General features: G+C 53.0%; 1 protein-coding gene across 2 annotated transcripts in view; it reads left to right on the forward strand.

Annotated features, from left to right (window-relative positions):
- The first annotated feature begins 1,591 nt into the window (after positions 1-1,591).
- MARK4 (microtubule affinity regulating kinase 4) overlaps positions 1,592-24,264 on the forward strand; it is a 29,400-nt gene continuing 6,727 nt past the window's right edge. For both annotated transcript variants that reach the window (XM_057534545.1, XM_057534546.1), the window contains exons 1-13: positions 1,592-1,944; positions 6,459-6,659; positions 8,611-8,664; positions 8,762-8,810; positions 9,532-9,597; positions 9,678-9,748; positions 10,874-10,930; positions 13,235-13,471; positions 17,114-17,233; positions 17,702-17,801; positions 19,176-19,285; positions 19,392-19,551; positions 22,446-22,663. In XM_057534545.1, coding sequence (XP_057390528.1) covers positions 1,894-1,944; positions 6,459-6,659; positions 8,611-8,664; positions 8,762-8,810; positions 9,532-9,597; positions 9,678-9,748; positions 10,874-10,930; positions 13,235-13,471; positions 17,114-17,233; positions 17,702-17,801; positions 19,176-19,285; positions 19,392-19,551; positions 22,446-22,663 — 1,494 coding nt within the window. In that variant the 5' untranslated portion in view covers positions 1,592-1,893. The remainder of the gene's footprint in view (positions 1,945-6,458; positions 6,660-8,610; positions 8,665-8,761; positions 8,811-9,531; positions 9,598-9,677; positions 9,749-10,873; positions 10,931-13,234; positions 13,472-17,113; positions 17,234-17,701; positions 17,802-19,175; positions 19,286-19,391; positions 19,552-22,445; positions 22,664-24,264) is intronic.

The following is a 24,264-nucleotide window of genomic DNA, read 5'->3' on the forward strand; positions in this document are numbered from 1 at the left end:
AGTCGATGTAGTTGATAGTATCAACCAGTGATATACTGGTAAATGTGTAACAACCAGCTTTCTGGGGAATGAGGGTGGAAAGTCTTGCTTTGTAGCACTTGCCAATTTCCATGGTGTAAATATTCCACCATGGCTAATTTCAAGCTACCAGGGTGACATCACTGAAAGCGTTTTGGGAGGAAGAGATGTGCAGTCACCCCTTACATAGCAGTTTCACTATGTGAATACAATAGATGTAAATAGCCACAGGATCACACATAGGAGTAAAATGTAAAATAATGAGGACGTGATGAGTATTTATTATCTTTGTTTTAAATATAATTTAATTGTATGTTTGCATAATTTAATTTTTAATAATGGCTGTTTAAAAACCAGTTCCAAAATCTCTGAGACTTCAAAAGTCAGCTTTCTTGAGCTGGCTCCAGCACACTGCTGTTATTTTCACACCCATTTTTTAGAAAGGGAAACTGAGGCTCAGGAAGATGTTCAAACAGACAGGGGCAGGGCATAGGTCCCATGCAAGGGCTGTGTGACTCCAAGGCCAGGACAATGCCCCTCTTTCTTTCATCCCACCCTGATCTAGAGGGAATGCGTGGTTCCCAGGGCACTGTGTGATCTCAGCAACGCCCTTGACCTCTCTGGTCTCAGTTTGCCCATCAGGAGAATACCTGCACCGAGTTCCTTTGGACCTACTTCAGCCCCGCTACAAAAGCAACATGCAGATCCTCCCCCTCACTTTATAGACTGTGAAACTGAGGCCCAGAAAGAGCAAGTGCCTGCCCTGAGTCACAGAGCTGGACAGAGTGAGTCCTGGGACCCCAGCTGGGGTGCAGAAGAGAGGAGACTGCAACCTACAACCTTGGGGTCTGGAGTTTTCTGGGAGGTGGGAGCCAGCATTGCTAGAGAGGTAGGTCACCCTTCCTCAGTGGCTCCGCCCATACACCATCCCCCCAGCATCCTTAGCCCTCGGTCCCCAGAGCTTCCTGGACTGGGGAGAGGGGGGCTGGGAGAGAGAATGTGGACAGCGCTGCCTGCGTGGTTCTTGCCTCTGAGGGCTTCTCTGTCAGTCCTGTCTCCATTCTCTTCACGGGTCTCTGCATCTCTGTCTCTCCCTCTGTCTCCGTGCGTGGGTCTGTCAATCTCTGTCGCTCTCTGTGTCTCTGTATCTCTCACTCTCTTTGTATGTGTCTCTCTTTCCCTACGTTTCTCCCTCTTTCTGCCTTTCTCTGTCTTTTGGTCTCTCCGTCCTTTGGCTGTCTTTTCATCTCTGTGTCTCTGTGTTTCTCCCCACCTCTGTCTCTCTATCTCTGTGTCTCTTTGTCTCTCTCTTTTTGAGCTTCTCTATCTCTGCGTCTCTCAGTATCTTTCTCTGCGTCGCTGGTGCTGTGCCTTGGCGTTTCTCTCTCTTCTCTTCCGGTGAGTCTCTACTCTCCAATGAGAACACGCTCCCCCTCAACGCGCCCAGACCTGCCTCTGCCCCCAGAGCCCCCGGCCGGCCCTGGCCTGCGCCTTTAAGTGCCGGCGGCAGGGGGCGGGGTCTTGGCGGCCCCGCCCTGCCCGCCCCTCCCCCTGACGTCCCTTCCTCCCCGGCCCCTCCACCGCCTCCCTCCGCCGCCGCCCGGGCCGGCTCCGCGCCCCCTCCCCGGCCCCCGCCTGCCCGCCGCCCCCATGGCGCCCCGGGCCCCCGCTGTGCGGGACCACTAGGACCCTCAGCATCCCCTTCCCTGCCCTGCCCTGCCCCCTCTCCCACGGCGCGAACCCGGCTGTCCACGGCGCCCAGCTTTTGAGCTCGCGTCCCCAGGCCGGCGGGGGGGGAGGGGAAGAGAGGGGACCCCGGGACCCCCGCCCCCCCCCCCCCGACCCGGCCGCCCAGTCCCCCGAGACCCGGAGAAAATGTCTTCGCGGACGGCTCTGGCCCCGGGCAACGATCGGAACTCGGACACGGTGAGTGGGGGCCGGCCCCTTGGGGAGCCCCGGCTGGGTCCGGCCGCCGGACCCCTCGCCCTGCTGTGTCCCTCGCCGCGCGAGCCCCTACCCTCATTTCCCCGGCCCGGCCTGGCTCGCCACCCACCGACCCTCGCCTGCACTTCCAGGCCTCTCGACCCTCCCCCACTCCTCAGCCCAGCCCGACCCCTGGGGGCGCCCCTCTCGCGGGACCCCTGTCTTGTCCCTCTGCAGACCGCTTCCGCTCGGGTCTCTTCCCTCCAGGAAGCCCCCTCCCCTGCCTTGCAGGAGCCCCTCCCTTCTCCAGCGGGTTCTTAAGCCCCTTCCCCTCCAGGCCTCCGGCATCCGACAACTGGCCCCCTCCCGGATTTGCCGGGCTCTTGACCCTAAGGCCCAGCCCCGGCCCTCTCCCAGGAAGGCCTGGCCCAGTCCTGCCTCTGGCCTTCCCTGTCTGGATCTGGGTGCCGGGCTCCCCAGGATCTCCCGTCCTCTCATTCCCAGCTTTCTGGCCCTCCGGGATCCTCCCGGCTCCTGTGGGCACCCCCTCACAGGAAGCCGGTTCCACCTTTCCTGGGCCGAGGGTCCTTTCTAGCTTGTTCAAGGTCTCTCCACTTCTAGGCCTGGTCCCCATCTTCCAAGCAGCGCTGTCCCTGGATTCCCAGCATCTCCAGTCCCCCCAGATCCCCCCAGACCCTCTCTGGTCTCTTCCTCTCCCAGGAAGCCTTGGCCTCCAGCTTCCAGGCCCCCAGCTCAGTCTCGGATTTCTAGGCCCTGAACCAGTCTGACTCCAGGCCTCATCCTCCCTGTATCAACTTCTCCACTTCAGGCAAGCCCCCAGCCCCTTGACCCCGCTCCTAGGCCAGGCCCCTCCTCACAGGATACTACCTCATCCCTTAGATCTCCAGGCCCGCATCCCTTCCGCTGCCCCAGGGCCTCCCCCTTCCTTGCCAGGGGTCTGGCCTCCCAGGGAAACCCCCTCCTCAGCTTCAGAGTCCTTCCCCAGCTCACAAGGCCTGGCCCCAGATTCTTCTCCCAGAAAACTCCTGGATTTGAAGCCTCTGGTCTTGCCCTGGCTCTAAGCCCTCTTCTCTTGGGGTCTGTCCGCTGGGAGCTTTCTCCCCAAGTTCCTAGGCCTCTTGACCCCCACCAGGCTCAGCCTTTATTCCTTGGATCTGCCTCTTGCCTGGGAAGCCCCTTCCTCAGGATTTCAGGCCCCTGGACTTTTCTCTGGTTCCAAGGAGTGCTCCTAGAAACCCCTTTCTTTGACTTCTAGGAGTTTCCTCAAGACCCAGGCCCCTGGCTCAGGTATCCTTGGCTCCTGACTTCCATTGTCCCATGGCTTGGACCCTTCCACTATTCCCAGGCCCCCCTGTCCCTACACCACAGCCAGGAACAATCCCAGAGAGACCCCCCCCCCCATTTCCCTGATTTCTGGTTACTCTCACTGCTTCAAAAGACCCTCCCACCAACCATTGCCAGACTCCTCCCCAACTGGGGTCTTCGTCCCTTTCCCCCAGGCCTTCTGCCAGGTCCCTGCCAATCCTCAGCCACCCTCACCCCAGATCCCCACCAGAGAGATTTGTCTCTGTCCCTTCACTTTGTAGGACCCTGCCTCATAGAGATCCCCCATCACCACCACCACTGCCATCACGACCCATCATGCTGTAGGCCAGACTCTGATTTGGAGTCTTCGATGAGAAACCCACCTCTCCCCAACCCCACCCCAGTCACTCCAGAAAGTGACAAGGAGCCCACAGGCCTGGGTTCAAGTGCTGCTTCTGCCAGCCACTTTGCACTGTGACCTCAGGCAACTGGCTCTCGCCTTCTGAGCCTGTTTCCTGCCCTGCAAAATGGGGTGATGGCTTGAGTCCCTCAGAGGGTTAGTTGAGATGATAGGGGCAAAGCCTGACACATAGGATGCACTCCACACGTGTTCGCTGCTATTGTGACTGTGGATATGAGTCAGACGGCCATGGATCCTCAACCCAGGACTGTCATTAGTTGTTATTTGAGCTTGCAGACCCACTCCCTGCTCGGAGCCTCAGTTTCTTCACCTTTAAATGGGGTTGATGGTAGCACCTCCCTGTTAGGGACGTTATAAGGAGCCAAAGAGATTATGTGAGTGAGATGCACAGGGCCAGGCCTATTGTAGCTGCTATTATTATTGTTGTTGTTGTTATGACTTTGATTTTTCAAAGACGCGTAAGTTCAAATCTAGTGTCTGTCCCTCCCTAGCTGTGTGACCTCAGGCAGGTGACCTCACCTCTCTGAGCCTCAGTTTCCTCATCCGTAAAACAGGGCTTGTATGAGCACTTCCTCCTCCTCTTATTGTTCAGATTTGTGCATCATGGGGACTTGGGGATGGCTAATTCTCCCCTCTCCTCCCAGCTCCAGTCTGTAAGACGTGCTTGTCAGTCCTGGCAGAGGGTCACCTCTCTCCGTCTGGAATCTGAGGTCATAGCCCCCTCCTCTGCCACTTGGTTACCATGATGACAGCCATGTGGGGTCATGCTCCCCGACCCCAAGTTCCAGGCCCCCCACCACCCAGCCTCTCTGGAGGTTCCCTAGCAACAGACCCGGTGTTGGGGCACCAGCCGGCGGGAGGGAGTCAGGCCAGCTGGTGGTGCCGGCCAGTTTTAGCTCCCGCCCCCGGCCCCTGAGGGCCTTGTCACCCACTGCCCCAGCTGCCCCTTGCAGGGGTCCCTCAGCCAGGCTGCCTTCAGTGGGGTGCCAGCCCAGCCTCAGTTGGCTCCCCTCGTACCACCTGCTGGGGATTCTTCTCCAAGCCCTTATCTGGGTGAGAATCAGAGGTCTTATCTGCCAGGATCTCCAACTCCCTTCCTGCCCTCCCCGGGAAGGAGGCCTGGGGTTGTGAGCAGCCCGGTGGGGGATGTGGGAAAGAGCTGGGGGCTCAGGAGTCAGCAGACTCGGGTTCAAATCCTAGGCACTCTGCTCCATCTGCCCTGTGACCTTGGGCAAGGTACTTAACCCTGCCCTCAGCCTTAGGGTCCCCATGTGGAGAGTGCGGATCATAATTGGACCCACCTTGGAAGTCAGGCGAAGGCACAGTAGGCAGCAGGCATGTGGTTAGGGCTCCGGCAGTGGCGGCTGTCTTTCTGCCCCTTGTGGGGAGCATTACCTTTCTGCTTCTTATGAATGAACTGTGTGACCTTGACAAGGCACCGTCTCGCTGCAAGCCTCAGTTTCACCTCTGGAATATGGGGATACAGGTGCCGCCCTCATTGGGCTACTGTAGGAATTAAATGCAGATGAGGTGCTTTAATGCCCAGGATTTGGCCAATAGTAAAGCCTATTTAATAAAAATGACAGGAGTGTGAGACAGTGTGGCACGGCAGCGGTGAAGACATCAACTCGGGGGTAAACTGTCTGGGTTCAGGTCCGATCTCTGAGCCTCAGTTTCCCTACCTGTAAAATGGGAATGATGGTGCCTTAATGGCCAGCGCTCATTCAGTGGTGATCCTCATCACTGTTAAGTGGCCCGGCAGATCCCTGCAAGGAGCGGCCCGGGTCCTCCTCTTCGTTGCCTACCTGGCCTTCTGTCTTCCTCAGCTCCCTGTGTCCTCCTGCGTCCCACCCCCAGCTTTGGGAAGGGCGCAGGGACAGCCCAGGGTCTGAGCAGAGCCATCTTGGCTGGGGCCTCTGTCACCCACACCTTGGGCCCCAGCGCTAAAAGGGAGGCACAGTCCCTGGGGCTCACAATCAGGATAGGATAGCCAGGAGCAGGCAGGTGACCTGCGGGGGAGAGAGGCCCAGGAGGGACAGGATGGCAGGAACACAACGTCGGGGAAAGATCGCGGTGTAGCGTGGGAGTCAGCGGGTGAGGGCGCTGATGGAGCAGGAGCGTTTCACAGGCACGCCCACCGCAGTGAGGAAGCAACAAAGTTTCCCACAGAAGGAAGGTTAACAATGTGGGGCTACAATGTCAGGGCGAAATGAAAGACGGTTGGTTACAGTGTTTGGAGTAGAATTTGGGGCAGTAAGGATCCGAAGAAAGCATTGCAGGCAGTAAACTGGAAGTCAGGTGTTGAAATATGGGCTTGCCATAGAATTGGGGGGCTGGATGGGGACGGTGATGGATGAAATGGAATGTTGGAGGCAGTGAGGGTTGGGGTAGAGGGTTGAGTCCACACTGAGTCGGCGTTGATTGGGGGTTGAGGGCTGCAGCATTAGGCTACGATATCTTGGAGCTAATGGAGGTCCTAGTAATTAGAAAAGGAAGCTGGGGGAGTGGGTAGACTGATTGCAGGGAGGGGTGAAGAAGAGACCTGATAATCTGGGGTCCCAGGTGCTGCAGAGTTGGGGGAGCCCCGGCATCTTTGTTCTTGGAGGTGTCTTTTCGCAGAGAAAGATGGGGGACCGAAAGCCTTCTCTCTGGCGTGGGTTTGAAAAGTGCCACGAGGGGACCAGTGGCTGTGGCTGGAGTTAACCGCCCCAGCACACAGGTGGATTGGATGGGCGCTGCCCACCTCTCACGCTCCGTCTCCCCCGCCCAGCATGGCACCCTGGGCATTGGCCGCTCCTCGGACAAGGGACCGTCCTGGTCCAGCCGCTCCCTGGGTGCCCGCTGCCGGAACTCCATCGCCTCCTGTCCCGAGGAGCAGCCCCATGTAGGCAACTACCGCCTGCTGAGGACCATCGGGAAGGGCAACTTTGCCAAAGTCAAGCTGGCCCGGCACATCCTTACCGGCCGGGAGGTGAGTGAGGGGAGAGGGCGGGGCTCGGGGCAGAATCCTGCAGCCCTGGCACCTGGTGGGAGGTAGGGAGAGCTTGTGCGTGGCCCTCACTTTGCTTTGTGACCACATGTAACTCTCTCACTCTCACAACGGAACATCTCACATTATCCCAGAACAGCTCAAGTAGGAAAAGGGAGCCAATTTCAGGCATCCCTGAAATTGTTGGGCTGTCTCAGATCACAGGCAAGCCGTGTGTAGTGTTTCTAAGAAGTCATATGGTTTTTGTATCTAAACCTAGGCCACCTCCCTGTTTTAATGGTGGACTTCGGTTCCACCAAATCTTCCAGTGATCTTGATTGAGAACACAAGAGGTTTATTCATGTCTACACAGCCTCACTCTCCCCACTTCGCCTTCCAGGCTGGGTATATGTACTGAGTATGGCAACATTATTGCAGAAAGGGAAAGGACACATCTAACTCACACTTAATGGGAAAAAAAAGATGGTGGGTGGGTTTATGACCCCTCTGCACCTCTTTCAATTTTAGAGAAAGTAACTGGAGCAATTCATCCTGCCTTCACACTGTCTGTGCCATACATACAAAAGTCACCAGGCCCCAGTGGTTTTATGGGCAAATTGTACCAAACATTTCATTTTTATGCTAATATCTCCAGAGACTAAAAAAAGAGGTTCCACTGCCAGACAGATTTTATGTGCTCTTTGGTGACAACAAAACCAGATAAGGCATAAAATTGTGGGCCCGTCTTACATGTGAATATAGGTACAAAAATCTTAAACAAAATGTTAGCGAAAAGAATCTGACGGATCAATTAAAGAAAGCTGTGTGGTGGCAAAGCTGGGTTTATCCGAGGAATGCACAGTTCTTTTCAAATTGACAATTTATTCATGTACTTCACCACATTCACAGATTCAAGGGCAGAAACCATATGATCATCTTAATACTGGCATAAAAAGTGCTTGACAAGATTAAGAACTCGTTTGTGAAAATATGAAGAAAGCTAAGGGACCCTCTTCCCCCACAAAGAGCACATTGTTCCTCTCATGTGGTCTTGAACGTGATTCCAGGGTTTTCTAAGGGAACAGAGCCTCCCGAGGGAAGAGTTCTATAATCCAGTGGATCTGGGGTGATTGGGGGGGTGACCCCAAAACCCTTTGGGAAAACTAAAGACCTAAGCTGGATTACGGCTTTTGAAGTGCTGTACCCCAGTGTGAAATTCAAAATAAAAACTTAACTAAACTTCAGGATAAGTACAAAGAGGATTCAGTAACGTTCTGATTTTTCCCCCATGATGACTACCTCAAAGCTCTTTCAAAGCTATCTATAGATTTTAAGTGTTTAGGAGGTTGACTCTGTCAGGCTGCATAAGTTCAAATCCCAGCCCACAAACTTACCAGCCAAGTAACCTTGGCCAAGTGACTGAACAGCTCTGTGCCTCGGTTTCCCCATTTGTAAAATGAGGATAATCTCATAGGGTTGTTGTGAGGATTAAAAGAGTTCTCATTTGTAAAGCGCATAGACCAAGGCCTGGCCCATGTGACTGCTCGGTAGATGTGAGCTCTGGTTATTAGTTCTTGTTCCACAGTTTGTGCCTTCAAAACAAAGATGTGATGGGTGAATGGTCTGAGATGCCCTCCCAGAGGGGCCCCTTCAAGGTCTCAGTCACCCTCACACTCACTCATACAGGCCCTTGGAGCCGCCCCACACAGGCCCCATGGTGGTATAGGGGATATACGTCCCTGCAGAAGTAAGGGTAGCACTGGACATGGTAAGAACAGCATGTGCAAAGGTCATGAGGCTCAGAGCCCACATCCACTAAGAATGGCCCAGGTTGAGAGCTGTCTCTGAAAAGGGACAAAGGAGGGATATCCTAGGCTGATCTGGGTTGGGGGAACCTTTCCCAGCTCGAGGGCCTGTGGTACCTTGACCTTTCCCCCCTTTCTTCCGTCTCTAGGTCGCCATCAAGATCATCGATAAAACCCAGCTGAACCCCAGCAGCCTGCAGAAGGTGAGGGCCAGGGCGAGGGAACAGGGCAGGGGCAAGGTTGGGAAGAGGGTCCTCGAAACGGCCCACCCTCATCTTTCTCTTTCTTCCTTTCTTCCAGCTGTTCCGAGAAGTCCGTATCATGAAGGGCCTAAACCACCCCAACATCGGTGAGGAGGGGAAGGGAGTGGGCTCGGTGGATACCAACCAGGGCACTTGGGAAAAGAGAGTCAGGGGAGGAGAGAACTGGCTGTTATAGTAATTAGAAAGACCTGTTTTTTTTGTAGCAGTATCCCTGCTTCCTGGCTGTGTGACCTTGGGTGAGTCACTCAACCTCTCTGAGCCTCAGTTTCCTCCTGGGGGGGGTGATAAGAGGGCTTACTTCAAGGTCATTGCGAGGACTGGGTAAGGTCATGCATGCAGAACACTTAGTTTGGAGCTAAGCTGTGGGAGCTGGTCTGATTATTGTTATCGGCAGCATCCATTGTCATTGCCATTATCATTAGGCAGAGTGGAGAAAGTGGGGTCTTTACAAAAGAAGCAGGATTTAGCCTGGCCTGAATGTGGCCGTAGCATTTATACATCCATTTGTTTATATATACTCAGTGAATATTTGTTGAGTGGCTGCTTATGCGCCAGACTGTGGGGCACAGCGGTAAAGAAAACAGGTACAAACCCCTGGCCTCATAGAGCTGACATTCTTGTGCGGAAGTGGAGAAGGTGGTCAAGTGGGGCCAGGGAGTTTGGGAAATCTTGCCACCAGTAGGGAGCCATCGAGTGTTCTTGAGTAAGGGGTGCTATGGTCAGCACATGCGCAGGTACCAAGTGCTGGTGGAGGGTGAGGGGTCTCTTCTCTTGTAACTCCCCACCCCCATCCCCCGGCCATTGCAGTGAAGCTCTTCGAGGTGATCGAGACAGAGAAGACGCTGTACCTGGTGATGGAATATGCAAGTGCTGGTGAGGCTTCTCCCCTCCCCGCCCTGCTCTCTGCGCCCCCCCATGCCCCGCCCTGACCCCGCTCGACCTCTGCCCTGCAGGAGAAGTGTTTGACTACCTCGTGTCACATGGCCGCATGAAGGAGAAGGAAGCTCGAGCCAAGTTCCGACAGGTTGGGGTCACAGCTGCCGGTGGGGCTGGGAGGGGAGCCCCAGTCCCTGGGGATGAGGGTCTGATTGCTGGGTGTGGGTCTGGGCTGTCCAAGGACCTGGGGGCGTGGCTTAAGGCAGGGTGGGGGTGAAGGTGGAGAGCTGGGTGGCTGTGGGCGTGCAGATGCCCAGGTGTGAGGATACCTAGATGGAGGGATGCAGGTACCCAGGTGGATGGGCAAGAGGGTCAGGCATGAAAGTGCCCAGGTGTGCCAGTGTCAGATGTGTGGGTTTGAAGGTGTGCCCCGTATATAAGAGTGTGCCTAAGAGGGCACACAGGTGCCAGGGTGCTGAGGTATGTGAGTGCCCAGGTATAGAGGTGTGTAGCTGTGTGGGTAAAAGTGCATATGGCAGCCGGGGTGTATGGGAGAGGGGGGCCCAAGTGTGGGTATCTTAAGTTTGTGGGTAAGAGGGCACGCAGATATGTGGGTGCCCAGGTGTGTGGGTAAGAGGGCCTGTGGTTTCAGATGTGTGGCAGAGAGGATGCCCAGGTCTGGGCACAGAGGTTGGTGAGCAGGAGAGTGTACGGTGCGAGGATGTCCAGGTGGATAAGAAGGTGTGTGAATGTCCAAGTGTGTGGCAGTGAGGGTGCCCAGATGGGTAAGAGGGCGTTCAGGTGTGAGGGTTTGGTGGGTGACGAGATCTGAGCGAGGGTGTTGGTCCGGGACTGTCCAGCTGCTGCACGCAGCTGTACTGGGTGCGCGGGGCTTAAGCCCTGGTATGTTGGGCCGCGTGTCTGTCTATAGCTGTGCGATGTTCTCATGCGTGTTTCTTGACGTGAAGGTCAGGAGGGGCCAGCCCTGTTGTCTTGGTGCTGATGTCCTTGCTGGGAGGGTGTCCCGATGTCTGGGTACAAGGATGTCCAGGTGTCCGGGTGGAGGTGTGTGTCTGTGCAGGTCCCACATCATTTCCTGCTGTGGCCGAATTGGGGGGTGGGGAAGGGCACCAGCCTCACAACCTGTGCTTGGGGAGGCCTGGAGTCCAGAGCTCAGTTGAGGGGCGGGTTCATGGGGTCTCTGAGGGAGGCTGAGGGGTTTGGGAGCCATAAGTAACTGACCTCCCCTCCTCTCCCCTCCCCTCCCCTCCAGATTGTATCGGCTGTGCACTACTGTCACCAGAAAAACATTGTACACAGGGACCTGAAGGTGAGCCTCCCAGCTCAGCCCACAGACCCCTGCTTATCCCCAGCACCGCCCCCCCCATCCCCTGGGGTGCCCTGTACCCTCCACCATATTCCCCTCCCTTTTGTCTTGTGCTTCTCCCTCAGCATCCAGAGCCCCTTGACTGTTTCCCAAGCTTTTGTGGCAAAAACAAGGCCAGCTGATGGGGGAGCAGGCGGGGGATGGGGACAGGAGGAGTGAACAAAGGGAAAAGAAACAAAGTGTCCCCCGACCAGCCTCAGACGGTTATGTGCCTCCCAGACAAGGTCACTGGAATGCAATAAAAACTTAGTCACTCCCGGAGCCTCCGGAGACTTCAGAACATTCAGGAAACTTCAAGAATTGAGATCGTAGAGCCCCAGAGTCACACAGCCTCCAGGGTCTTAGAATCACAGGCATCTTTGAACTTGAGAAGGACCTTTGGGAGGGCTAGTGCCCCTCGGGGAAGGGACTGAGCAGGGCCTCCCCCCGCCCTCCCCCCACTGCCTGGCCGAGCTGAGCAGGGGCAACTCCTTGTCCCAGGGCCCCTGCTTCACAGCCCCACCCAGAGAGAACCTCCTGTCTCAGGACTTCTGGTCCTAGACCAGCGAGAGAAACATTTGTCTGGTGCGCATCAAGTTGTCTGTTGTCTTCACCGTGATTTCTTGAGCATCTACTGTGTCCCAGGCCCTGGCCTAAGTACTTAAGGAAGTGCTTCTCAAGGTTTCTGTAGCAAAGGACCAGGTTTGTTTGAGTATTTTCAATGCCCAATCCACTGTGGACAGGTACTTTGGTAAAGTATAGTAAAAATGAAAGGAAAAGAAAGATGTGCAAAATACAAGCCCGATTTTTAAGATGATTATTCATAGATTCAAAAAACATAAAATTCCACTGTCAAATTGCTGTAGACGTTTTGAAGCACTCCCTCTCTCTGTACTGCCCTGATGTCCCCACACAACCCCCTGAGGAGGCACCTTGGAGGCTTCTGAGTTTGCCCTGCCAGCGGGGAGCCATCCATGGTGAACAACCTGGAGGAGGCACCCCCCCTGGTGGAAGGTCCTGGAAGTGGCTGAAAGGGGATTTGGGGATACAGTCTCCAGGGGGACCAACCACGGGGACCAACCCGGAAGTGAGGTTGGGGCTGAACTGCGGAGCCTCAAATGCCACGAGGGGGAGTGTCACCACTGAGCAAGACGGAGATGCCAGTAGATTGAGGTTTGGGGGAGATCCCTCTGAAGTGTGTGTCTGTGTGGGTTCTATCCCTTCATTGGGCCAGAGGTGGGGAAGGGTGGTACTGAAATGCAGCAGGAAGTAGGGAGACCAGGAGGAAGCCAGAGATGCTGGGCTAGGGAAGGGCGGTGGTTGGGAGGGGCAAGGCCCGGGCAGCAGTCTGAAGGGTGGATTCATGCATGAATTTGTAGTCAGCAAGCTGGAAGAGGCGGGATGCCGGAGGCTCCTTCCACGCTCGGGCTGTGGAGATGGCAGGCCTCTTTTGGATTCCAGCTCTGCCACTTTCATGCTGTGGGCATGAGGTGGCCTCCCTGAGCCTCAGTTCCCTCCCCCCACGAAATGGCAAATAACAAACACGTGCCACCAAAAACAGACGAAACCTCATAACAGTACAAAGTATTTCTTGAGTGCTGACTCTGTCCCATGTGCTGTGGTAAGCACTCTCCACTTAACCCTGCATCCGCCCATGAGGCAGGTGCTATAATGACCCTTCAGTTTACCCATCGGAAACTGAGGCACAGAGAGAGCCGGTAATCCACCCAAAGTCACGCAGTGAGTGAGTGGTGGAGCTGGGATTTGAAGCTAGGATTCTTCCAGAATCTGTACTTTAACCCCACTGTATTAGCCACTCTTATAAATGATAGTCTAAAAGCCCGGCGCATAGTAGGTGCACAATAAATATTATATAAAGTGATTGTTTTCATTTTTGTAAGTCTTGAGCGATCCGTCCTCATTTTTTTTTCTGCTGGGTGAATTGAGGCTCTGCGAAGGGCAGGAGGTTGCCTGAGGACTTCCAGCTCTGCAGACCACACGGGATAATAGAGCTAACGTTATATAGCACTTACTGGGCATGAAATACTGTTCGAGGACTTTGCACGGAATAATTCACTTAATTCTCAAACGTCCCTGTGAGGTGGGGGCTATGATGATCCCCATCTTATGGATGAGGAAACTAGGCCCAGAGAGGTAAAGTCACCGCCCAAGGTCACACAGGGAATAAGGGACAGGGCCACAGTCGGACCAGGTCAGCTGGCTCTGGCGCCGCACACGTCCACCCTCTGCCCTCTCCTTGCCTCGCAGGCCGAGAACCTCTTGCTGGACGCCGAGGCCAACATCAAGATCGCCGACTTCGGCTTCAGCAATGAGTTCACGCTGGGCTCGAAGCTGGACACGTTCTGCGGGAGCCCCCCGTACGCCGCCCCGGAGCTGTTCCAGGGCAAGAAGTACGACGGGCCGGAGGTGGACATCTGGAGCCTCGGCGTCATCCTGTACACCCTCGTCAGCGGCTCCCTGCCCTTCGACGGGCACAACCTCAAGGTGCTGGGCGGGGCTGGCACGGGGGGGCTGTGACTCCGCCCAGGGAGGGTCTCTCTGGCCCTCACAGTCGGGCCCCCAAACACCTCTTCTGCAGAGGGCTGGAGGGGTGGGGCCGAGCTCACAGGGCATGACGGGGTGTCAGGTAGGACCCAGGTCCCCCCCAGCCACACGGCCAGCGCAAGTGGACCAGGCTGTGTCAGGGTTCAGGGTGTGGGCTTGGCCGCCAGCAGGCTTGGGTTCAAATCCCGCTCACTCACTCATCCATTCAGGACATAGTTATTGCTTATCGTCCACGGGTCAGGCTCCGTTTGAAGCTTTGCTGACACAGGGTGAACAAAAGAGACAGAAATCCCTGCCATCATACGTGCTGCTCCCCAGGCGATCCTTGAAAACACGCTAAGTGGGAAAAGCTGGTCACAAAAGACCACCCGCTGTGGGTTCCCTCTCTGTGAAATGTCCAGAATAGGCAAATCCACAGAGACGGAAGGCAGATCAGTGGTTGCCGAAGACTAGGGAGGAGGTGGGGGTTGGGCTACAGGGTTTCTTCTGGGGGTGATGGCCATGTTCTAAAACGGATTCTGGTGATGGTTGCAACAACTCGGTGAATATACTGAAAGCCGTTGAATGGTGCACTTAAACAAACAAACAAAAAATCCTGCTCTCATGGACCGACATTCTTGCAGCAGAGCCAGGCAGAAAATAAAATAATAAGCAAAATATGTAGCACGCTAGATGCTGGCCAGTTCTGTGGAAGGGGGTGGGAAGCGTGGGGTGAGTTGTAGTGTTGGGGTGGATTTTTTTTTTTCCTTTGAACTTTTTATTCTGAAACACTGCCGGTCAACAGAGGAGTTGTCAGCCTAGAACAGGGGACAGGTGTGTACCTTTCGGGAGATGCTCCGATTGCCTGCGGCCATGTGTGCCATGTGAGTGTCTATATATTCTTGTGGTACCGCTGTCATCACCGTTACTGATGGAACACATGGGAGTCAGTTGCAGACACAATGTCCCTTCATCCCTAAAGGCTGCATACAGCAGGAATCTCATGAGACGCGGCCTTTCCCCATCCACGATCACGCTCAGGAAATCCAGCGCTGACGTGTTCCCGGCCTCTAACCCATGGCCCATGCTCGGGCTGCATCAGTCATCCCGAGAATATCCTTGGCAGCCGTGTCTTCTGCTCCAACATCCGCTCAGGCGCCCTCATGGCGTTCTGTTGTCCTGTCTATAGTCTCCTTTCATCTGGAACAGTCCCTCCGCCGTTCTTTGTCTTCCATGGTACGGCAGTGATGAGTTCAGGCCAGTCATCTTGCAGAAAGAACCTCCCTCAGCCTGGGCTGCACAGTGTCCTCACGCTTGGATCCAGGTGGTCCATTTCGGGTGGGAATTCCTCAGCGGGAGTGCTCAGGCCTGCTTGATGTGGCCGTGAGGAGCCATCAGGGGCTCAGGGAGGTCACTGCCGAGGACAGGCCAGCAGAGCCCTGAGTGATGAGGAAGGGGACCCCTTTGTCACAGTGGCATTGGCCAAGCAGCCAACTCCGCCGAACCTCAGTCTCCACCTCTGTTCAGTGAGGACCCTAAGGTACAAACCTCACAGCAGCGATTCGAGGACTTGCTGAGATCACAGAATAATCTTTCTGAGCCCCAAGCATGAAGCCAAGAGAACTTTCCAAAGGGCCAGACCAGCCTCTCACCTGCCCCAGGCCCTTGTCACCTCCTGTTGTCCCAGTTTCCCCACCAGGCACCCCAAGCCTTGCTGGGTGAAGGAGACATGCAGCTGGGGGCAGATCCCTGCTCTGTCATTTCCTTGCTGAGTGACATTGAGCAAGTCCCTTCCTGAACCTCCGTTTCCCCACCTGTAAGATGGGGACACTTACAGCCAGACTGGGTGTGTGAAGCCCTTCACAGGGACCTGGCATCTGCCCAGGGTGTCACGCTCGGGAGCTGCCCTGGTGGTGGTGTCCGTGGCCTGATGGCTACTTCTCACCATCACGTGACAGAGGCGGCGTGGAGTGGTGGTTACACAGTACAGGCTCCGGGGCTTGACTGCCTGGCTTTGAACCCTGGCCCTGTCACTTTGTGGCTGCACAGTCCCAGAGCAAGTGACTTAACCTCTCTGGGCCTCAGTTTCCTCGTCTGGAAAACGGGGCGTCATAACCCTGCTTCACAGCCTCCTTGTGAACACAGATGTCATGTGTGTAAAGCACTGAGAACGCGGCCCAGCACCGGGTGAGCGCTCTGAAAGCGATCCTCATTGCTATGAAATATTCACGACCCTTCAGGCTGTGATGATCTGCAGGCTCCCCAGGCACAGGCCTCATCCAGCCCTTTCAGGAGAAGCCCCCGGAGGGAGCTCCCAGCCCAGGCCCTGGCAGAGAGCTCCTCCCCAAGAGACCCCTTCCCCCATTCACCCTGCCCTCCACTTTCTGTCTACCTCGGTTCTTATTTCAGGATGGAAGGGGCTCTCCCTAGTCTGCCGTGCCGTGGAGCGTGGAATTTATTTTTTCTTTCATAACCTTGGCAGGGCCCTCCTAAAAGGCCCTTAAAAAAAAAAAAAAAAAGTCAGCATATAAATCAGTGCTCATTCTTTGAAACTGCCAGGGCCTCATAGCTTTTTGGAAAGACAAATGGGGGATGGGGGTCAGGATGCCCCTCTCGCCTCCCCTTTTGTAAACCTAGTATTAAAAAAGCACTTGCGGGGACTTCCCTGGTGGCGCAGTGGTTGGGACTCCGCCTGCCAGTGCAGGGGACGCAGGTTCATGCCCTGGTCCGGGAGGATCCCACATGCCACGGAGCAACTAAGCCCGTGCGCCACAACTACTGAGCCTGCGCTCTAGAGCCTGTGAGCCACAACTACTGAGCCCACGTGCCACAACTGCTGAGGCCCGCGCGCCTAGAGCCCGTGCTCTGCAAGAAAGAGAGGCCACCGCAATGAGAAGCCCATGCACTGCAACGAGGAGTAGCCCCCGCTCGCCGCAACCAGAGAAAGTCCGCCCGCAGCAACGAAGACCCAATGCAGCCAAAACTTAATTAATTAATTAATTTTTAAAATAACACTTATGGAATCCATGACGGTCCAGTGGTTAGGACTCCGCGCTTTCACTGCCGAGGGCCCAGGTTCGATCCCTGGTCCTGGAACTTAAGATCCCACAATCCACGTGGCACGGTCAAAAAAAAAAAGGTACTTGCTCTGGGCATGACTCGTGCTAGGCATTTACTTCTACAAACTCACTCCTACCCTAGCCTGGGAAATGAGTGCTGTGATCCCTGTTTACAGATACGGAAACTAAGGCCCCAGAGGCTGACTCATCGACCCACCTCCCCTCTTATCTGGCTTATAGAACTCACTCTTATAAAAGCTCTTATAGAACTTTCTGTAAGATTAACTCAGAGTGAAAAGTTATATCGCTTTTTTAAAAAACTTTTTTGAAAACTGCTGCATCTATGACAACGTTCCCATTTTACAGATGGGAACTGAGGTCGAGAAAAAGTGGTGGGGTTTTTCCCACTGCATCAGGGCTGGGACTTGGAGCTCCTATCACTTTTGTCGGGGGATTGGGAGAAAGATGTGTGTGTGTGTGTGTGTGTAATGAAAACGGGTGGGGAGGCGGGGCGGACCCCTCCCCCAGTAACCCGTCCCCCCAGGAGCTGCGAGAGCGAGTCCTCAGAGGGAAGTACCGGGTCCCTTTCTACATGTCAACAGACTGTGAGAGCATCCTGCGGAGATTTTTGGTGCTGAACCCAGCGAAACGCTGTACCCTCGAGGTAAGCTAAGCCTCCAGCCCCACACCCCTCCCACTGAAGCCTTCTTGGCTGGCACTATTCCTCTCCCGTGCCCGACCTGCTGCTGGAAGGTGAGGGGAGACAGGCAGCCCAGGAAAAGGCTCCCAGGCCCGTCCTGACACCGCCCCCCAAACAGCCTCACCCACTCCCCGACATGCCAGTAATTAGCTAATGAGCTCCTAGAGTGATTACAGGGTGCCAGGGACCCAGATGATGCGGAGGAGGGAGGGTGGCATCAGGAGGCTTCAGCTGGGTGGGTGAGGGATGGGGCGAGGAGGTGCTAGCTCTCAGGAAGCTCTTGATTTCTGGGGTGCTAGGCCTTGGAGGTGGGGGCGGGGCAGGGCAGGAACCCCATCTGGGGGCCTACGTGGGAGGTGGGAAGCTATATTTTTCCCAGTTCCTTCTGACATCTCTCTTTCCCCTTCCCTGTCCTGCTCCCGATTCCTGTAGCAAATCATGAAAGACAAATGGATCAACATCGGCTATGAGGGTGAGGAGTTGAAGCCATACACAGAGCCCGAGGAGGACTTCGGGGACACCAAGCGAATCGGTGAGGGTCAGGGGGAGCAGAGCCATAGGCCGCAGAGCCAGGGGTGGGAGCTTCCCAGCACCTACCCCTTTGGTTAGTGCATCAAAGAAGCTTGCAAGGCAGTTGGGGAGAGCAGAGAAGTCTGGCCTCCAGTCCCTGCGCCGCTACTTTCTAGCTGTGTGACCCAGGGCCAGTGGCTTCCCCTCTCTGTGCTTCTGTTTCCTCATCTGTAAAACGGGATAATCAGAGAACCTATCTCATAAGTTTGTTATGAATAGTCAGTGAATGAATTTATATAAAGCACTTACATCAGGCATGTAATAAGTGCTTTTGTGTTAACTTTGACTATTAAGACACAAGAAATCACAGTCACTTCCAGAAGAGTTTGGTCAAAGCCATCAGTAATCTGCATGTTTGAGAAAAACTCCCACCTTGGCACATGCCTCACCCTCCACCCGTTTGGTCCCAGTCCCTTCAACCTGGAGCCCTTGAACATTTGACCCCAAAAGCATTAGCCCTGGAAGAGCCCCTTAGGAACTATCCAGTAACCTTCATTCTACAGCTGAGGAAACCAAGGCCACCATCAGATCTGACTGTATTAATCAGGACTTCCTGGTTGCAAGTAACAGAAAACCCAAGCCATTCTGGCTTAAACCAGATAATAATAATAGGTTGAACCATGTGAAACTGCCATTGTAATAGCTCAAAAAATTTTAATACCAGCAATTTCATGTGTTTTAACCTAATAGTGATGTTATTCATTCACATAACTGAAAAGGCCAGGGTATATCAGCCTTCAGGCACAGCTGGATCCCGGTACTCAGAGACAGTTGTTAGGGATCTTCTCAGTGGTGGCTTCTTTCCCAGGCAGCTCTCCCTGCCAGGAGCAAGCTGACAACAGCATATCCTAGTGGCCTGGACACCCCATCAGGAAGAGAAGCCACTTTCCTAATGTTCCAATAGAAGCCCTAGGGCGGTGCCCATTGACTACCCCTGAACCAGTCAATTTGACCTTGGGGATGGAACACTTTTATTGGCCAGAACTGGGTCATATGTCCACCCTAACCAGTCACTGTGGCTTTGGGTATGGCGCATTCTGATTGGCCATACCTGGGTCATCTGTCCACCCTGAACCAATCAGTATGGCTTTGGGGATGGAACACTCTGATGGTCCAGACCTGAGTTATCTGCTTGCCCTTGGGGCTTGGAGCAGGCAGGAGTCAGCCAGGTGATCTGAGCTGGGAAGAAATGTTGTTCCAAGGAAAATCAGGGTGCTGCTGGCAGAAGGAGGAATGGATACTGGACAAGCCAAAGAGCAGGCATTATGTGATGCAGAAACGAGTGGAAGGGAAGGATCTGGGGAGACTGAACCTCCTCTCCATCCCCCTCTCCCAGAGGTGATGGTGGGTATGGGCTACACGCGGGAAGAAATCAAAGAGGCCTTGACCAGCCAGAAGTACAACGAAGTGACTGCCACCTACCTCCTGCTGGGCAGGAAGACTGAGGTCAGAAGGCGTCAGGGACATTTGGGATGCGCGATGCCCGGGGTGGTGGGACTTCTGGGGCACAGGGGACAGGGTCTGAGGTTCCTCGTCTGTCATCTTCCTGCAGGAGGGTGGGGACCGGGGCACCCCGGGGCTGGCCCTGGCACGGGTGCGGGCGCCCAGCGACACCACCAATGGAACAAGCTCCAGCAAAGGCACCAGCCACAGCAAAGGGCAGCGGAGTTCCTCCTCCACCTACCACCGCCAGCGCAGGCATAGCGACTTCTGTAAGTATCGGCCCCGCACCCTCACATGCCATCCCTGGTCCCAGGGCCTCGGACCTGCATTACATCAGGGCTCTCTGGCTGGCAAGCAGCAGAAACCTGCTCGAGCCAACTGCAACGAAGGGAGGAATGTCTTATAAAGGTGCAGGGACATTGCATGAAATTTGGAGGCAGCCAGACTCAGTAAGGGATTAGAAACTGGAAAAGCAGCCAGACCCCGAGCAGACACTCTGTGTCTTGCTTCTTCTCTGCTCGTCTGGGTTTTCCTTTCTTTCTTACATATCCTGCCTTATCTTTTTCCCAGTCTCTTAACTCCTTACAACTCGGTTTTAGAGGCCAGCTCAAATAATAGCTGGAATCTCTTTGGTCCACTTGATATCAGGGTCCAGTTGGGATTAATCCACTTGACTAGGACACAGGATGACACATTGTACAAAATGGCTGCTGAGAGCCTGCCCTCTGGCCTCTCCTCCTTACTTACTAGTGGGAAGGGAGTGGGCAGACACCTGATTGTATCCCACATTCTGCAACTAACAGATATCTCATCCCCTGCAGAAAATAGACCCACCACCACTACCACCACAAATGAGACATGGGAACTTCCAGGAGGTCTCTTACCTATACCCTCAACAAATGTTAATCATCCCCACTATTTTTTAACAGCTTTATTGAGATATAATTCACATACATTTAAAGTGTGCAGTTCAGTGGCGTTAGCATAGTCACAGATTTGTGTCTCCTTCACCACAGTCAACTTTAGAACATTGTCAATACCACATAAAGAAACTCCATAACCCTTAGTCATCTACTTCAAATCTCCCATCCACCCCAACCTCCAGCCCCTGACAACTACTAATCTATTTACTATCTCTGTAGATTTTCCTAGTCTGGACATTTCATATAAATGGAATCATACAGTATGTGACCTTTTGTGACTGGATTCTTTCACTTAGCATCATGTTTTCAAGGCTCATCCGTATCGTAGCAGTATCAGTGGTTCATTTCTTTTTATGGCCGAATAATATTCCATTGCATGGATATACCATATTTTGTTTATCCATTCATCAGCTGAGGGTCACTTGGGTTGTTTCTGCCTCTAGTTACTGTGAATAGCATTGCTGTGTACATTCATGTACAAGTTTTTGTGTAGATCTATGTTTTCATTTCTCTTGGGCATGTACCTAGGAGTGGAATTGCTGGGTCATATGGTAAATCTACGTTTAACAGTTAAGGAACTGCCAAGGTGATTTCCAACTTTCCGTTATTTTTGCAGCCCTACTTCTCTCTAGGGGTGAAATTCTTTACTCTGGGATGGGCACTAGTACAGGAAGAGGGGAGTCAGGGAAGCTTAGCATCAGTCCTGAGCAGAACCTGCTTTGTTCTGGATGGTCAAGCCATTCCCCTCCCCTGGATCTCCTTTTCCCCACCTATAAAATAGCGAGATTGGCCCAGAGAGTCCCTAAGAAGCTTGTGACTCCAACATCCTACGGTTAGAACACGGTAGCCTTTAAAAATAACCCACACGGAGACCTTCAGGGTTCTGGGGTTCTCGGGATAAAAGATGGTTTATGAGTGCCCTGTGTCCATCATTGTAGAGCTTGTTATGGTTCTGGGACTTTTGCGCATTAAGTTTCCTGAGGATTTAACATGCAGAAGTTCTGACTCTCTGAAGTTCTAGAACACGTTTAACCCCCAGGTTCTAAAACTGTAAATTCCCAAGATGTTCTAAAGGACAAAATTTGTTTTGTTTTGTTTTTGAAACTATCACACTCACATCCTTCAAAACTTGATAGCGCAGGAAGGGTAGATGGTAAAAAAGTCTTTGTCCTACACGTATCTCGCAGCCCCCAGTCTTCCTTGGAGGCAGCCGCTGTTACCGGTTTTATATCAATTCTTTCAGAGAAGTTTCATTCATATATAAATATATAAAGAGACAGATGTGAAAAGAAGGAGAAAGAGAAAAATTTTTAAATACATAAAGATGGATAAATACAATATTAATATATTAATATACTATAAAGATATATTCTCTCCTTTTAATAGAAATGATAGCCTTTGGGCAACGTTCATTTATTAGCAAGTATAGATAAATAGATATAGTTAAACACTTTTCCCCCTTTTTTTTTTTTAATATTTTATTATTTATTTATTTGGCTGCATTGGGTCTTCGCTGCTGTGCATGGGCTTTTCTCTAGTTGTGGCCAGCAGGGGCTACTCTTCACTGTGGTGCGCGGGCTTCTCATTGCGGTGGCTTCTCTTGTTGCGGAGCACGGGCTCTAGGCACGCAGGCTTCAGTAGTTGTGGAGCGCAGGGTCAGTAGTTGTGGCTCACGGGCTCTAGAACGCTGGGTCAGTAGCTGTGGCGCACGGGCTTAGTTGCTCCGTGGCATGTGGGATCTTCCTGGACCAGGGCTCGAACCCATGTCCCCTGCATTGGCAGGCGGATTCTTAACCACTGCGCCACCAGGGAAGTCCTTCCCCCTTTTTATACACATGATAGCCCACTGTAGACCTCATACCTTGCCTTGCCTTTTCTACCTCACAGTCTATCTTGAAAATCTTTCTGTATTGGAACATTTTTTATAGTTGCATAGTACTCCATTGTGTGACAATATCTTGACTTACTTAGTTATTCCCATATTAAGGGGCATTTAGCCTGTTCCCAATCTTTTGGCCTGAAAAAAAAAAAAAAGGATGCAGTGAATAACCTGTATGTGTGTCATGTCATTTATGTGGAGCTTCTGGGTCAGTATATATGTTGTCACTTAGATGTTATCAGAATGGCCCATGCAAAGGTTGTAGCCTATGTGAGGAATTCTAAGGTCCTAAGGATCATCTGGAGTCGGTTCTGGCTTTTCCAGGTGACGCCAACCCTAAACTGTCCCCTCCCTCTACCAGGTGGCCCATCCCCTGCACCCCTGCACCCCAAGCGCAGCCCAACCAGCACAGGGGAGGCAGAGCTGAAGGAGGAGCGCCTGCCAGGCCGGAAGGCGAGCTGCAGTGCCGCGGGGAGCGGGAGCCGAGGGCTGCCCCCCTCCAGCCCCATGGTCAGCAGCGCCCACAACCCCAACAAGGCAGAGATCCCAGAGCGGCGGAAGGACAGTACGAGCACCCCTGTGAGTGGAGGGGCTGGGGGATGGGACCAGGGGTGCCACCACCTGTGGCCCAGCCTATCGATGCCACCTGGGTCACATTTTTCAGACTCTGCCGTTTCCTATCCTATTCCCCAGACCACCACACGGGACTCTTTGTTTTATCCATTCAGTCATTCACTCAACAGACATTTATTGAGTGCTCTCTCTGCCTAAGCTTGTGCTTGATTCTAGTGTATAAATTAGGATTCAGTGTCAGAAAGAAGTACTCTGTGCTTTCGACGGGAAGGATTTAATACGGGGAATTGGGTGTGGTGTTTACACAATTGTAGGAAGGGCTGGAGGGGCAGGCAATAGACAAGACCTACAAGAATGACATATTGCCACAGCAGAATTGACCCACCAAGGGAGCTGCCACCTCTGAGGCCACCTCTAGCTCTGTTGAATTCAAGAACGTACGGTCATGGCTGCAATGCAAGACTCAGAAACTTCATTCTCCAGAAGAAGAGCCTCTGCTGCCCAGAAGTCTGGAGAACCGGCACTGGTGCCCTGCTGAAGCAAAGACCCTCATCTCACGGATTTGCCTGTGTGAGCCCACGTCAAAGGGGGCAAGAAAGTGGCTGCCACCCCTTTTCCACCTTCCAGATCTTCATGAGTGCAAAGATTGGCAGAACCCATTCATATCCAGAACCTGGGCTGCAGAGGAGTTTCTGGGGAATGTAGCATTTGGCTTTCTTGCTTCTACAGCTCCTTAGAATAATATAATAAAAGCTAAGGGAACCAAAATATCCTCATCATCAGGGACAAGGGTGGAGACAAGTTACAGGAAGGTGGTCAGGATGCTGAAGCTACATAGACCAGAGTTTGAATTTCATTGATGAGCTGTGTGACCCTGAGCAAGTAACTTCCCCTCTCTGAGCTTCATTATTCCACCCTGTGAAAATGAGCTCATCAAAGAACTTGGGTTGTTGGGAGGATCTTGTACAGTCTTCACACAGTGTCTGGCTCAGTAAGCACTCAATGAATGAGAGCTGTTGTAATTGTTGAAATAAACCCACACTTTAAGAAAGTAGAAAAGGAACAGCAAACTACACCGCCCCCCCCCACCCCGCCCAGAAAAGCAGTAGAATGAAGGAAATAATAAAGAGAAGAAAGGAAATCAATAAAGGAGAAAACACATGTACCCTAGAGAAAATCAACAAGCCAAAGTCTGATTCTTTGAAAAGATTAATAAAATCAATGGACCCCTAGAAAGACTAATTAATAAAAAAGACAGTACGTAACATTGTAAATCAACTATACTTCAATTAAAAAAAAAAAAGAAAGGAAAACTACAGCAAACACAAAATTACCACTATCAGAAGTGAAAAAGAGGACTTTGTTCTAACATAAAAAGGTAGTAAGATGGTATTAGGAACTACTCTATGCCAATAAATTTGACAACTTAGACAAAACTGACAAATGTCTTTAAAAACACAGTTAACCAAAACTGACACGAGAAGAAATAGAAAACCTGAACAGTATCAACATCTTCCCATAAAGAAAACTCCAGACCCAGATGGCTTTAAGCTGGTGGAAGTCTTCCACACACTGAAAGAAGGAATAATACCCAACTTAGGCAGACT

The sequence above is a fragment of the Balaenoptera acutorostrata genome, chromosome 19, assembly GCF_949987535.1.
Source record: "Balaenoptera acutorostrata chromosome 19, mBalAcu1.1, whole genome shotgun sequence".
NCBI lineage: Eukaryota > Metazoa > Chordata > Mammalia > Artiodactyla > Balaenopteridae > Balaenoptera > Balaenoptera acutorostrata.